Genomic DNA, 15,287 nt, shown 5'->3' on the forward strand with positions numbered 1-15,287 from the left:
CCTTTCAAAGAAAGCTGTAGCAAGATTGCAACTTGATTCTGATTTTGTACGAATGCTTTTCTGAATCACCCGTCCCCAAGGGGTTAAAGAATCCCTGTGACATTTCCATGGAACCCTAGCACTCCATGGAACGCCTTTTGGGAACCGCCAGTCTTATCCCTTCCCGAATACTGCTTTCAAAATCTGTGCTTTATGTAGAATAAAAAGTACTTTAATGGAAAAAGATACAGATTATTTATGCTAAAAATATTTGTCATTCCATAGTGCTATCTACTATTTGAATTTTGAAATTGGAGTTCGTTCGCACCTAGTAATATTAATAATTAGTATTAATTTTGTTATAGAGAAGCTGAACAAGCCTTTGCAATCGAATTCAAAAATCAACGCCTCCTATAACTGAAAGCCTCCACACGATTTTTTATAGGTAGTCCGGTCAGGCCACTGTGATGAATATACCATACCTGCCAACTCTTCCGGAAGATTTTATTTTCATATTTGAAGTGGTAGCAATACTCAAATTATTCCAATTAACTTTTTGAATTATAATGATAATTATAAATGAGTTTGACCACCACTACATATAAAGAATTACAATAAATATATGAAAGAATAATAGTCCTTGCGCAAGCGAATTTTAACGGGTTCAAAATAAAAAAATATTTTTGAGTCAGATTGTTTTTCGGTTATTGTTTTACAACCACTCTGAAAATCCATTCTCGGAAAGAGTGATAGTTGGCAGATATGATATCCACTTACAGTATAACGAGTCATTTAATATAGAATATAGTTAAAATAAGAGAGTGGTAGCAAATATATGACTAAAATTTTATTTTACTTATGAATATTATTGGTTTGCCTCATTCACTTGTCAACCACTACAGATTCAATTCTCAAGTATATAAAATAAACTTCTCTCAATTACTTTTATAAAAGATTTTGGGTTCATGTGCACAACTGGTTCACTTTTTAAATAGTCTGGGCGGACTACTTATAAAAGACAGTGTGGATGCTTTTTGATGTAGGAAGTGATGGTCTAGCTGGGCTCCTGAGGCCAATAATGGCCCTTTTTCCATTTATCCTATAATGAGAACATAAGCAAAAACAATAGACAGATGACATAAAATGCAACAAATAATGGCACACGTCAAAGTAGAGAAAAAAGATTAATTCACTTTGCCATGGTAATAAGTAACAAATAATTGAATATCTAGAAAAATACAAGACTTATTTACAAGTTGGGAAACAAAAATTACAAGAAGAAAAAATATTTACAAAAAATGATTCCTCTACCGTCGCATTTAAATATATAAAAATATTAATTTGAGGAAATAAAATATTCTGGTAGCTACAAACAGTAATACAAAAAAAAATTATATTAATAATACTACCACTTTTTTCCAGACGCATATGAACCCTGTAAAATATTGCAATGGTATAGGTATTCATATTTTTTAATATATAAGTGTGAACAAAAAATGATTAATTATTTTAGAAATAAATAATTGAATAATCAGTCTTTTCTTTAAAATAGTTATGTAAATTTCTGAAAATAGGTAGCTACATTTTTTAAAGCAATCTTACTGATATAACTTTAAGGGAAAAAAGAAATATTTACAATACTCAAAAAGTACTCAAAACTTAATAATATTACATGAATTTGTATACTGATTTTTTCATAACATTTGGCATTCAAATTATTTATTCAAAACTATTATATTAGTTTATTTCAAGTTGTTTTACGTACATGCTTGCTGCAAAATTCGTTTTTCACTTAAAAATTTTTGCAATTTAAAGTCGAAAAATTCTCTCCCAGATGCGTTTCATACGAAAAATAATACGTTGTGGTTTTTACAAATATTATAGTTAAGTAAATTATTCCTACAGCAACCCGTTATTGATCGAGAGGTTGTCACGGTGCTGAAGAAGACGCTATACTACGAGAGAAACTTTTCATTGCAAATTCTGTTTCTCATCCATGTGTATTTTAAAGTTTGGAGAAAAATGTATTCAGGTTAGTCTAGTTAGTCTAGAGTAAATCGCGAAGTTTCAAATATTGAAAGAATATTTTCAAAATATCACAATGCAAACAAATTATAGCATGATTACTTTCCCACTTTGTAATCGTAAGTAATCCTCTCACAATTTGTTTACATTTTGTTATTTTGAAATTTTCCCAGCATTCGACACTTTTTAGTTAAACTATTTGTCCGAAATTTGAACGCATCTTACACGTATCTAATTTCAAATCTACAATCTTTTCCTTACTACAAGCTTTAGTTTTTATGCAATTCAATAATATATTCCTAACCAGGATTTTTTTTTTTCGTAATTCATTTTTGTGAATGCTAAGTGTCTCCACTTCTCTGCTACGTGGGAAGTGGTAGGAAAAAGGCTATAATTTTTATCAGATTATGATGCAATACGTTAAGATCATATGCTTTTTTTTTTCCTTAAGTGTTATTTTTAAAGGAACATACAAGTGTATATGTATGTATTTAAAACTATACGTTGTTTATAAACTAGTTCATTCACACAAAATACAAACTAAACTGAAAACAACATTTTGAAAACTCTGCAGTTTACGAAACAAAACCAATTTCAGATATGAAACCCCCACTCACGGATTAGATAAGATCAAGTGCTTGTATAAATGCAACGAAAAATTTGATCCTCAGTGTAATCAATGAAAATGAATTGGTGAACTGTTTATAATTTCCTTGGGCTTTGATCTTTTAAATTCGGCGTACAGTCTGCAAAATATTAAATAAAACGCTTAAACACCAAGATTCCCTGCTAGGGGCATCTTTTTTTATTATTATTACTAATGGAAAATGTGCTTATACGAAAAAAGATGTTAAACGCTTTATCTAATTGTATATTTTCATTGTTAGCAATCGCTTTAGTTTTTAAAGAAATTTGCATTTTTATAATTTCAAATAAAAAATAAGAATATGACGGAACTAAGTTTCTTAATTCTCCAAAAATAAAATCCGTTGATTGAAAATGGAGTTATTATTTTTTATCTCTTTCAAAATAAAGTATGTTCCCAAAATGGGAAACTTTGGTCCTTACTGTGGACTTAACTTTTGTTCTAATTAATCGATTTCGTTCAAATCTTGTATTTTGTCATTTATAATTATATAGTTTAACTATTAAAGCACTGGGATGTCGCCTCTGATGTGACAACAAAAGTCACCACTCTAAAATTAAAAACTTTATATGTTAATTATTAGTAACCACGTTATTTAATGAATTTTAAAAATTATGAAAAATACTAAATTATGTACTTTACATGATTCAATGCTTTCATTTGTTCAAATAGCATTTTAACCCTTTCGAAGGCCGTGGCAAGTATACTTACCACCACTTTTTAAAGTCCATGGTAAACTTTTTTACCACTTTTAATTTAGGTTTCCATTTGTTAATAACTTCAGCTTTCTTGAAGTCGGTTTGAATAAATTTGGTAACCATTTGCTAGTTTAAGAAAACGTATAAAATTTATAAAATACATAATTCCTTTTGAAGTTTGTAGCAGTTATAAAATTTATTTTATAAATAACGAAAAATAAAAGTCAATAAGTTCCTAATACGTCGTGGTAAATATACGTACCACCAAAAAAAAAAAATGGTATTAAAATTTAGATTAATTTTTTTAAGCTAAATTAGTTTTATTTCCTTATATCAATTACGAATCTTATATCAATTTCAATTCCAAAAATTCTTTTATTTACCTTTAGTAGAAATAAATGGCCCATTAAAGGGTTAAAGTACTTGGAGTGCTAAGGGTTAAAATTACGCATTGCATGCCTTAAAAACAGTAAAATTAAAATTAAAATTTTATACCATTATTCTAAAGCAATGAAAAAAATTAGTATTTATAATTAATTATTAAGGACTTATCATTGGATGAATGAGTTTTACATTTGCTACGAATTTCTGATTCGTTAAAATGGTTTCAGAAATGTCATGAAGTTACAAAAAATTTAATTAACATTAAGAGGTGCAAACTTTTGACTGTTAAACTGGTTAAGCTATTGTGACCATAACATCCAAACTCTGATAACCCTTTACCCCGCTATTTTGTATTCCAATAATCCAAATTTGTGAAGAAGAAGAAAAAAGGTTTGTTTATTCAGATATAGTTTGTCTTTGTCACTGACTCCGTAACTCATAATATCAACTACGCAAGCTAATAGGCATGTATAAAGGGAAACCCGCGTACCATTAAAATCACATCTGAGTACGCCATTATTCGATCATTAATTGAAAAGTTATTAAGGTCTTCTATTCTTTATTTTGAGCACTGAACAGTTTTCATAAATGCATGACGCTTTCCTTTTACCTATTCAGTTATGATAAAGGTTATGCCAAATGGCATAACTAATGGTAAACGTAATTATATTAATAGTAACTTTAAATTGGAAACGCGCTGTCATTTGCTTTGATTCTAATAAGAGGTCATGCATGGAATTTTTGAATAGCTGTCATTCAAAATCATTAAAGTAAGTACTTAAAAGATATTGTTTGTATTCGTTCAGTCAATTATTTGAAGACTTAGCTCTTTTTTTTTTCTGTGTTAGATACAAGAACAGACTTCGGAAATAATTTCCTTTCATTTTTTTTATACTAATTGCACAACTGCATAGTTCAGTTTTTTCAAACTTAAATAAGTACCTATGCTAAGATACGATCGATGCCATGCAAGCTTAAATTAACGTCTTTCAATTTTTACAAAATAAAACAACATTAAATTTCCAACAGACTGATGAAACATTTGTCAATGCAAATTTTTTCAGATCGTGTCCCACCTTATTAGATAATCGGTTATTTGTAACATTCATTATTCTCTTCACTACTTCTATAAAAGGAATATAGCAAAAAAAAGTATTTTACAGTTTCGAATTTCTATTTTACTGCCATAAATAATAATGAGATAAAGAAAATACGAATTATATTGCCAGCGGGACTAATAATTTTAAGTACACATTCGTGGACCTGAAGTCTTAAGTAATTAAAATATGTACATTTCAAACATTATATTGCACCTAAAGTATGAACAAACATGCATATTGTTATAATATGGTCTATTTAAATACAATGATGAAGAGATTTAATAATAACATAGAAAAAAAAATATTAAAATACGAAAATTTTTCAAAGCACATTGCAGTAATGCTTTAAATCTAAGTTTCAAAACAAGTTCAATTATGCATGCCAAGCAAAATAAAAAATTATTTAAATGAATCTAGCATTAGTTCTAAAAGAATATTTAGTTCTTGGAGGTACAATTTCAAAATTATGGAAAAATATACAAGTTATTAAATATATGTACGCACCTTAACGTACAACAATTAATTAAAATGCACATAAAAATATTACTAGTTCGATATAATCTCTCTAATTAGTAATAGATATATCTTATATAGATTTCATAATGCTATGAGATTTCTCTTGACTACTACGCTGTCATAAATTTTGCAAAGGAACACAAGCGTGGAACTGTATGTTCTTGACTGTACTATTTTTAAATATTAAGTAAATATAAACTTAAAAGCTTCATACAAATTGCAGAACTATTAAGTCAAAAGAAAAATGATTAATTTCAGAATGGCTAAACTATATAATAATTGAAATTACTATCGTTTTCGGAAAAAAAGATTCTGTGTCATTTTTCGAAAATCACGTCTGTTTATATGGAATTCTACCCAAATAATAAGTATTTTTGGCATATTTTGGAATCTCCAGAATGTTTCAGTAACGTGTATAAATTTTCTTATGGTGTGTTCTTAGAAGCTAAGAAGTGATGGTCCACATCTGTGGACCAGGGTAATGAATGGTCCGCATCTGTGGACCAAGGTAATGAAAGATCCACATATGAATTGGAATCCCCAGAAAGCTTAAACGTTCACGAATGTTTCAGTAACATGTATAAATTTTCTTATAGCGTGTTCTTAGAAGCTATGAAGCGATGGTCTACATATGTGGACCGAGGTCCATAATGAGTGCCCCCCAAAAAACGGACCACTCTGAATAACTTTTGATCTAATGATCGGATTTTAACGTTCTAGGTCTCAATCTTCATGGTTTGACGGGGTGACCTCAAACATGCTAACTAATTAGTGCATGCCCCCCCAATGGAATACCTTAAGTTACAAAATCAGACACAAAAATGTACTTTCTCTGAATGAACATACCAACCATACTTTTTTTGGCGGATTCAGATTTCTGACCCTTTATTACCATAATTTATAATTTGGCCATAATTTGGGAAATATGGACCCCTTACTTTGGTCAGGAGAGCGATCCAAAGTGTGGACCCCTTAATGTTATTTTAAATTTTTGCGTATTTTGTCATATCTCGAGAAATATTAAACGAGTTGAAAAATTTTTGCACACAATTATAAAATTCATTTGTCCAAAGACAATTCCACTCAAAAAATATATTTCAGTAAGTATTTATTATCTTCCATAAGTTACTTAATTTGATACTTTTATTGTTTGCAATGCATATGATATTATTCTAAAATATTTTTTTTTCTTTTATAGCTCTGAAGCCTCTGAATTTTAAAGTTCGTGTACCTCAATGTCAAGTCAAAGGGCCAATTGAAGTAGAACCAATTCATATTATTGTTTTGTAAGTGAATATTTCGTTTTGAAATTATTAATTCCTAAAATCCCTGGGAAATTATTAATCTCTAATTTTTTTAAAAAGAAGTACGAAGGCTGGTACCTAGGTAATTTTATCCCAGAAATTTATCATGGCAGGATTCACACGGGCAACTAAAAACACAAACTGTAGTGATTAATAAAATTCAATACTTAGTTAAAAGAGATCAAAATGAGCAACTTTTCCTAGCGTATATTTATTTGTTTACTATAGTATTATACGCAAGGCAAATAATGTTCTTTTGCTTTAAATATAAATAATTTGAATTGCAAGTCATAGCTTTTTACATTTTTAATCACCTGTGGTATCCCTGAAATCAAGTATACGCATAATACTTGATTTCTGGGAATTATTCCACACTTTGAAAAATTCTACTCCGTCCGTCCCAAATTATTTGAGATAAAGTTTTATCATTCGGGTCGAAAATCTTGTCCCAAATTAGTTGCTAAATTTCAAGACGGTGGAGTCCTAAATATCTTCAGCTGCCAGTAAATTTAATACACCATGATAGATCGATACCAGTAAGTTTAAGAGTCAAAGTGGGGCGTGGAACACTCGTAGAAACTACCGAAACATGATTATCTATCTCCATGCAAGATGGTAGTATGGAAGGCCTTTTAAAGGACTTCCATACTACCATCAATTTAAAATTACCACAATCAATTTAAAATTACCACCATCAATTTAAAATTTGATTAAAAGTAGAACAGTATCCAGAAACATATCTGGAAAAAGGTGTAGCCTCATCGAGTTTCGTCAAAGATAGGAACAAAGTCTTGGCCTAGTGTGTGTTCAAAAACATTATTTTCCATTTGTAATTTATTCCCGGTCCCCCAAACCTCTAAAAACTTTAAACTTCATTGATAAGTATGAGACTTCAGAGCTGACGTCAAAACAATACCTAATGGTATTTATGATCATGGTAGTATGATCATGGGTTAAAATCCTCTTGCCGTTGGGATAACCGTCAAAGATTTCAGTAGTTTTCCATTCCATGTAACTCAAATTCGTGTTAGTACCATCAAAAAGTCTTCCACGAAGGCAAACTTTCCCCAATACTTGATCTAGGAGTTCTTTGCTTCTGGATTAGACTCAAAATACTGTGAAGTTGAACATTGTTGTAGTTGTAGTTCATTTACGTCCCACTAGAGCTGCACAATGGGCTATTGGCGACGGTCTGGGAAACTTCCCTGAGGATGATTCGAAGACATGCCATCACAATTTTGATCCTCTGCAGAGGGGATGGCACCCCCGCTTCGGTAGCCCGACGACCTGCACGCGAAGTCGAGCACTTTACGGTAGAACAGTTTAACGAGGACCACTACCGCACACCCTCGGTCCCTACGCAGACTGATCCAAGTGATCACCCACCCGCACACTGACCACAGTCAGTGATGCTTGACTTCGTGATCTGCTGGGAACCGTGTCTTAACGATTAGTCCACTGGTGGTTCAACGCCAGTTATGAAATAAAATCCACCAATTTGTGAATCATAAATTTAATATCTAAACTTGGCTTAATTTACAAATTTTCCCCTATACTTGACCCAGGAGTTCCTTGCTTCTTGATTGGACTCAGAATACTGTGAAGTTGAACATTGACAACCGTAAAGTTAAAAATGGGCTGGCTGCTCAACGCCAGTTATGAAATAAAATCTAACAATTTGAGAATTAAACATTTAAAACCTTAACTTTGCTACCACTAGAATCATCTGAGCATGTTGGCAGTTATGTATAGGTAATTTTGGATACTTTATAAACATTATAGTATTGACATAGTATATTGATAAGTTTACATGGGATTAAAAGTATTTACTAGTAAAATTTAACTATGTATAGTTAAAAAAATAAATAAGTGTATGTTTCTTATCTTTTCAGATTCATCATCTTTCTGCTTGTAATTCTAATATGCGCCGGATCTTGGCTAAATTGGTACCTCTCAAAAATGGAATTGGAAGACAAAAAGTTTTATGATCCTAGTAAGAAATCAATCAGGGTTTGTTTTAATGAGTATTTTAAACTTTTTTTAATCATATTTACGAGCAATTTTAGAATATTAGGGCTTTCTACAGTTAAATGTAATTTTACTTTAAATTGTTAAGAATAAATTTTCAAATCGAATATTTACCATATAGATTACTTAATTGAAATTACATATATTTGCAAGCTTGTTTGCTCAATTTAGGCTTATAAACCTTTGTCACCTAGAAGAACCGATAGAACAAGTTACAGAAGAACCTAACAAAGAATATGTCCAGGATTACGGCGGGATTTNTTGAACCCGCCACTTTCACACAGCTTTTGGCGGGTTATACCGCTCAGCCCAGAAGGCCCCACTAAGTTTATTCGTTCGTTCGTTGTAGTGGAACTGGGAGTCTGAGGCCTTACGGCAAAATAAAGTTTGGGGAGCAAAATGGAGTTCCTGAGAGAGAAAAAAATGGCACTTTGCCATTATTAGGTAATAACAAAATTACAAGTAATAAAAAAGTACATGAAAAAAGGTACAATTAAAGTACAATGAGAAAATAAACTTTACAGTATTTACAGTTTGGGAATGTACACAATGGGGGGGGCGAGTTAAAGGAATGTGAGGATGTGTGTATATGTGTTAGTTAGTGTGGCTCTGTTAAAGTAGAGGCCCGGCCGTCCTGGTAATTACCACCCGCCACTAAGTTTATTAAGTTTCATTTTTTACCATAACTGTTTGAAATTCTAAAATATAGTGATACTTTATAAGTTTTTTTATATTATTTATATATTTAATTAGTTGATTTATTTATTTACTGATAATTTAAATTTTGTTCTCATATTCTTAGAAACATAACTTAATTATATATTCCTATAGTTTTCGGTGAATGTAAAAGAATAATAAAAACATTCTCTGACAGAAATAAAAATTTAGTTCAAGACTTCCACAATCGGGAAAATTCGGAATCTGATATTACTCCACAAATTTAGTACCAGCAAAAACAAAATATATTAATGGGATGCCTTAACCATCAATCTAAAGTGCAATAAATTAGTACTTGTATAAAAACAACAAAAAATTTAATCCCCAATGTCATAAAAAAAATCAATAATAAATTTCAAGCGGCATTTCATACTAACACATTTTCTTCAATTATTTTGTTTTCAATTCAGTATTATAAATGCTATTAAAATATAATAAAATAAATAAATCTGGTGTCAAAAACATGAAAAATAATTTCCTAAAACACATCATGAAAACGCGTTTCGAAAGAAAAAGAGCATCCTTATATCAGACATTTAATTCAACAATTAAATGACTCATTGTTTTCCAACGAAATTGGATTCAAACATTTTTGCTCCTCAATTTTAGAACAAAGAAAATAAAAACATCAATAAAATTCCGTAACCATCAGTCATAAGTGTAATAAATTTAAAAAAGCTAGACATTTCTGGACCTTTGCTTATTGTAAGGTCAACACTTTGAAGCTGTTTCATTAATAGGAGAGCTGATTGTTGACTGATTGTAAGGAAAGCTTCTTACGAAATTCTTAAAATTTAATGAATAAATCAGTACATATTACACCCCATTTTCCTTTTGTCATATTTTTCTCAGTGGTGATTTATTTGAATAATTACACATCATTTAATTCTTGTTTGGCATCATTTGCATAATTTAATTCTTGTACTTAATGTTGTAATAACTGAGTAGTTACAAAAGCAAACAATAAAGATTAAAACATTATTGTTTATTTTATTAACCAAATTCATTTTGACACAATTCATTCTTTTCGCATTGTTCTGAAATCTTTTATAGTTAAGCTTGTTTACAAACGAATACTTTCGTAATAATTTATCATTACTTTTTCGTTAATTCATTATTTATTATTTAAACTATATTAAAAAAGGACACAAACTCATAGTGTTTTTTATTTTTTTTATTTTCATTTATTTATTTATTTACTTATTAGCAGTTTCTATTATAATTAAACAAGCGTAAAAGGGTGTTTATTTATAATTAAAATTTGATTCTATACAGAAAGTTTTTTATAACCCGAAATTAATTTATAAAAATAAATTATGTTTGATAATTTTTAGACGAAAAAAAGCTATCTTAAGTAAAAATGCGTAAGTGTTATGCTCAAATCCTACTAAATTCTGAAGTTCTATTAACTAAAATTAGTCTTAAAAATATCTTTCTTTAGCTAATAAATATTATAATATTTCGAGAATATTATACATTTGTCTAAATGTGAAAACTGTAAAATTGAATTCCTAATATTAAATGGAACAAAATCTATAAAATTTCAGTGAGTATCATGATACATTTGTCGCTATTGTTTTTATTTTTTCAGTACGTATGAGCGCTTGCATGCAAGTTTTAGTTCTCTTTACAATTTAGAATCACATAAAAGTAACTAGTTCAGATTTGTTCTTTTATTATATATTTCTAGGTTTTGGACAAAAAGCTCTCCTAGCATTTTCTATACAAGCCAATTCTCAAAAACTATTATCTTCAGAGAGTCGTACCGGAGGGATGAAATGTCTTCATGGGATCCGTGCCTTGAGCATGACATGGGTCATTCTTGGACACACTTACATTTGGATCATATTTCAGTCACTTAGTAAGTTAAAAAATTTTATTATTGTTGTTGTCTTGTCCAGTAGTGCAAGGAAAATTAAATTTGTCCAAAAGTATCTGAAACAGCTTTGGCCACATCAATAATCTCTATGGAATAGAGGAGTTGCTGCGGGGAATCCGGATGGATCCTGAAGAGCTTCATCAATATGGCTGGGAAATCAAAGACATATTTGGGAGAGAGTTCGGTGTTCGGCTTCTGTAGCTTCGATGGCCATCTGGAAATATTTTCATTCCCTTGAAGTGCTTAGTCCTCAATCTAGCTATGGTTGTGAAAATGGCTCTATCACAGTTTAGGTCAGGGATGGAGCGCTTCTGAGAGGTAGCAGAAAGTAGTCTGCGACTGGCTATCACATCAGCATCAGTTAGGGTCATGCTATTGGAAAGTTGGGAGTTATCTCGGGCCTCCTTGGCCAGGATATCATCTTTCTCATTACCATCGATATCGACGTGTGCTGGTATCCATTGAAGGATACAAGTTCTTTGGGCAGTGGTTATTACGTTTAAGAGCAGGATGATATCTTGGGTGTGTTGGGAGTCTCCTCCTAAAATGACCTGGAGGGCAGAGCGAGAGTCCGAGAATAACAGAAATCCATTAGAATTTTGGATTGCCTAAATAAAATTTACACAACGAATAATAAAATTTTTACTTGTTTCGTGAAAGGAAATGTTTCCCTAATCAAAAATCTTGCTGAAAATTTTCGAAATGTTAGAAAAAATTTACAAATCTTTAAGATTGACTTATGATCTGAGTAAAGAAATTAGCAGAATAATGTTGAAAGTTTCAATTGAGGTGATTAAAAAGTCTAATGTTAGCATTAAGCATCATATTGAGCTCTCGGAAAAAATCGGTTCCATGTTGAACCATAATATAGGCCCTTTAAAACCATAATACGTCAAAAATTTGCGGCAGCCTTTTATAAAGTTTTAATATTGAAAATTTTTCCATTCAAGTGGAGCCGTAGAATCATGTAATCAAGTTTAAGAAATATGATAAAGTAGTTCGAGATTTATGGGCATTTAACAACCTTCTTAATGGTACGGAAATTTGAAAAATGTTTTAATCTTCATATAATGAAGTTTTGAACAGTTTAAGTTACACAAAACATCCTGATCACAAGATACGATTTGTCATGTTGACTCGTTTTTAAAACCGATAAGCCTTTACAAGTCGAGACTGAAGAAACAGTAAAAAAAAAAATTTAAGTATATTTTATTTTTAAAAAATGGGAAAAAAACATCCTGATTTCAAAAAAACGTTTTGCCATGCAGATCCGTTTGTAAGCTCGTTATAAGGGACTTAAAAACTCGCGACTGATGAATTAAATACATTTTTAAGCATACTTATATCAAACATCCTGATTTCAAAAAACGTTTTGTCATGCAGATCCGTTTGTAAGCTCGTTATAAGGGACTTGAAAACTCGCGACTGAAAAATTAAATGCATTTTTATGCATACTTAGATCAAACATCCTGATTTTAAAAAGAAAAAAACGTTTTGCAATGCAGATCCGTTTTTAAGCTCGTTTTAAGGGATTTGAAAAGTCGCGACTGAAGAATTAAATACATTTTTAAGCATACTTATATCAAACATCCTGACGTCAAAAAACATTTTGCCGTGCAGATCCGTTTTTAAGCTCGCTATAAGGGACTTGAAAAGTCGAGACTGAAGAATTAAATGCATTTTTAAGCATACTTATATCTAACATCCTGATTTCAAAAAACGTTTTGCCATGCAGATCCGTTTTTAAGCTCGATATTAGTAACTTGAAATGTTGAGATTGAAGAATTAAAAACATTTTTAAGCAAATTTATAACAAATATCCTGACTACAAAAACCACTTTGCCTTTCAAATTCGTTTGTAAGTTTGATATTAGGATGTTGAAAAGTCAAAGCTGAGGAGTTAAAAGCATTTGAAAAGCGTTGGCAAATAAGAACGCATTTGGTGTTGAAAAGGTTAACTATTATTTAACCCTTTAATGGGGCCTTTATTTCCAGTAAAGGTAAATTAAAGTATTTTTGGAATTGAAATTGTTTTAAGAACAGTAATTGATATTTAAAAGAACTCATTTAGTTTATAAAAATGCAATTTTTTTGGTGGTGAATATATTTAATATGAACTATTAGGAACTTACTGACTTTTATTTTTCTTTATTTATAAAATAAATTCCTTAAATGCTACAAACTTCGAAAGGAATTATGTATTTTATAACTTTTATACGTTTTTTAAAAGTGACAAATGGTTACCAATTTTATTCAAACTCACTTCAAGAAAGCTGAAGTTATTGAAAAATGGAAACCTAAATTAAAAGTGGTAAAACGTGGTGGTAAGTATACTTACCACGGCCTTCAAAATGGTTAATACTTACAGCTTTTCTTAAGTAGAAGTTTAGCAGTTTAATTAGTTTAAGTATTTTTTTCGCGTGCTAATATTGTGAACCATCAACTAAAATCTGTAAGCATTCTAAGAAAAAGTTATTGTTACCTGGGTCTTGCTAGAACTAGTTAATATGATCGCATTTACACACCTTATCTTTGTAATTAGCTTAATATAAGTTCTAATGCAACAAATATATCTTGCAGGCCAACCCATCAAAGCTAGATATTGGCTTCGTAACATTGAGTTTGAAGCTGTTCTCAACGGATGGCTATCTGTATCCTCTTTCATCTTCCTCAGGTAAGAAGATAATTTAAAATTTATTTAAGAAGCTTGAGACAGTGTAATGATAAGCCACATTTTCTAATTACTCATGGCGTTTCTGATGGAAAGTTAATTGTGCTGAAATCTAGTGGAAAATCTGATGAAATACCTGGATACAATACTAAGAAACAATTTGACATTAAAAATATCTTTTTGAGCAATGGTGCTTATCATTACATTGATCCAAGTTTTTCATTTTACACTAGATTTAGACTTTTTCTGTGATGAAAAGTTTATAGATGCATTTAATATTAGATGAAAAAAATATTCTTTTTGTTATTTATAGTGGACTGCTAACCACTTTCAGCACTTTGAAATTCATGAATGCTTCCAGGGGACGTCTTAATGTTTTTTTATATATTTTACGTCGATTTCTAAGGTGAGCTACAGTTTTTATTTTAACATTCGAATTTTTTATCTTTGCCTGTGGAACTAAAAATGCGTGTTTCAATCTATACATATATTTAATAAACAAACTTAAACAATTTTTATAAACAGTAGCAACTTAATGTTTTTAAGTTGTTCAAGTTTGTAGAATCTGTTATTGGTGTATGAAGTAAGCAGAGATGCCAACTGCTCCGGACACGCCAAAATAATTTTAAAAACTGTAAATAACTACAGAGTAAATTTTGCAAATATTTGACTACTTTTGCTTGCTTTTTAAAAGGTATAGCATTACATTAGGTGATATGAAGTGGTGAATTATATAATCCTGCGAATTATTTAGAAATAGTGGTGGATGAAATCTACTAAATTGCATTTATTAAACCAAGAATCATAAGTGATAAACTACCACTTTAAAATATATATTTACTGTCCGGAGCAAGTTGGCATCTCTGAATAAGTGCTATCCTTTTGCCACCACAATGTAGCAAAATTTCAAAATGTTTTTAAACACAATGTATATATGTCACGATGTATGGGATAGGGGACGCTGCGCGGCCCAGGTGCCCAGTTCTTTTTAAATAAAGCGAAAGCGAATAAGTGCTATCCTTTTTCCTATCCGACGGAGTTTTGTCCCGTAAATTTTGTAAATAGCTGTAAATACTTGTAAATAATTTTGCGCATTTATTATGTATTTCTCCTTTTCCCTGGGGCTATGTGGCTACTGTGCACCTGTGAAGCTCGGGGTAATACCTCGAAGGGAGGCGAGGCAGTCTGCCACAAAACCTCTTCTCTCTCTCTCAAACTTGTTTGTTCAATCTCACTACTTCATTTTAATTTTCTCTCAGTAAAAGATACTGAACCCCAACTTTCACCTTTCAGTTGCGCTTCGGCGATTTATTATTTATTTCCACTCAGATGAATTAGTT

At 30.8% G+C, this 15,287-nt stretch overlaps 1 protein-coding gene across 1 annotated transcript in view; it reads left to right on the top strand.

The window, feature by feature from the left end:
- Positions 1 to 15,287, top strand: part of LOC107452438 (nose resistant to fluoxetine protein 6-like) — a 68,815-nt gene that overhangs the window by 41,421 nt on the left and 12,107 nt on the right. The window contains exons 5-9 of the mRNA XM_016068913.3: positions 6,547 to 6,634; positions 8,545 to 8,645; positions 11,088 to 11,258; positions 13,857 to 13,950; positions 14,261 to 14,353. Coding sequence (XP_015924399.2) covers positions 6,547 to 6,634; positions 8,545 to 8,645; positions 11,088 to 11,258; positions 13,857 to 13,950; positions 14,261 to 14,353 — 547 coding nt within the window. The remainder of the gene's footprint in view (positions 1 to 6,546; positions 6,635 to 8,544; positions 8,646 to 11,087; positions 11,259 to 13,856; positions 13,951 to 14,260; positions 14,354 to 15,287) is intronic.

Source organism: Parasteatoda tepidariorum, chromosome 9 (assembly GCF_043381705.1).
Source record: "Parasteatoda tepidariorum isolate YZ-2023 chromosome 9, CAS_Ptep_4.0, whole genome shotgun sequence".
NCBI lineage: Eukaryota > Metazoa > Arthropoda > Arachnida > Araneae > Theridiidae > Parasteatoda > Parasteatoda tepidariorum.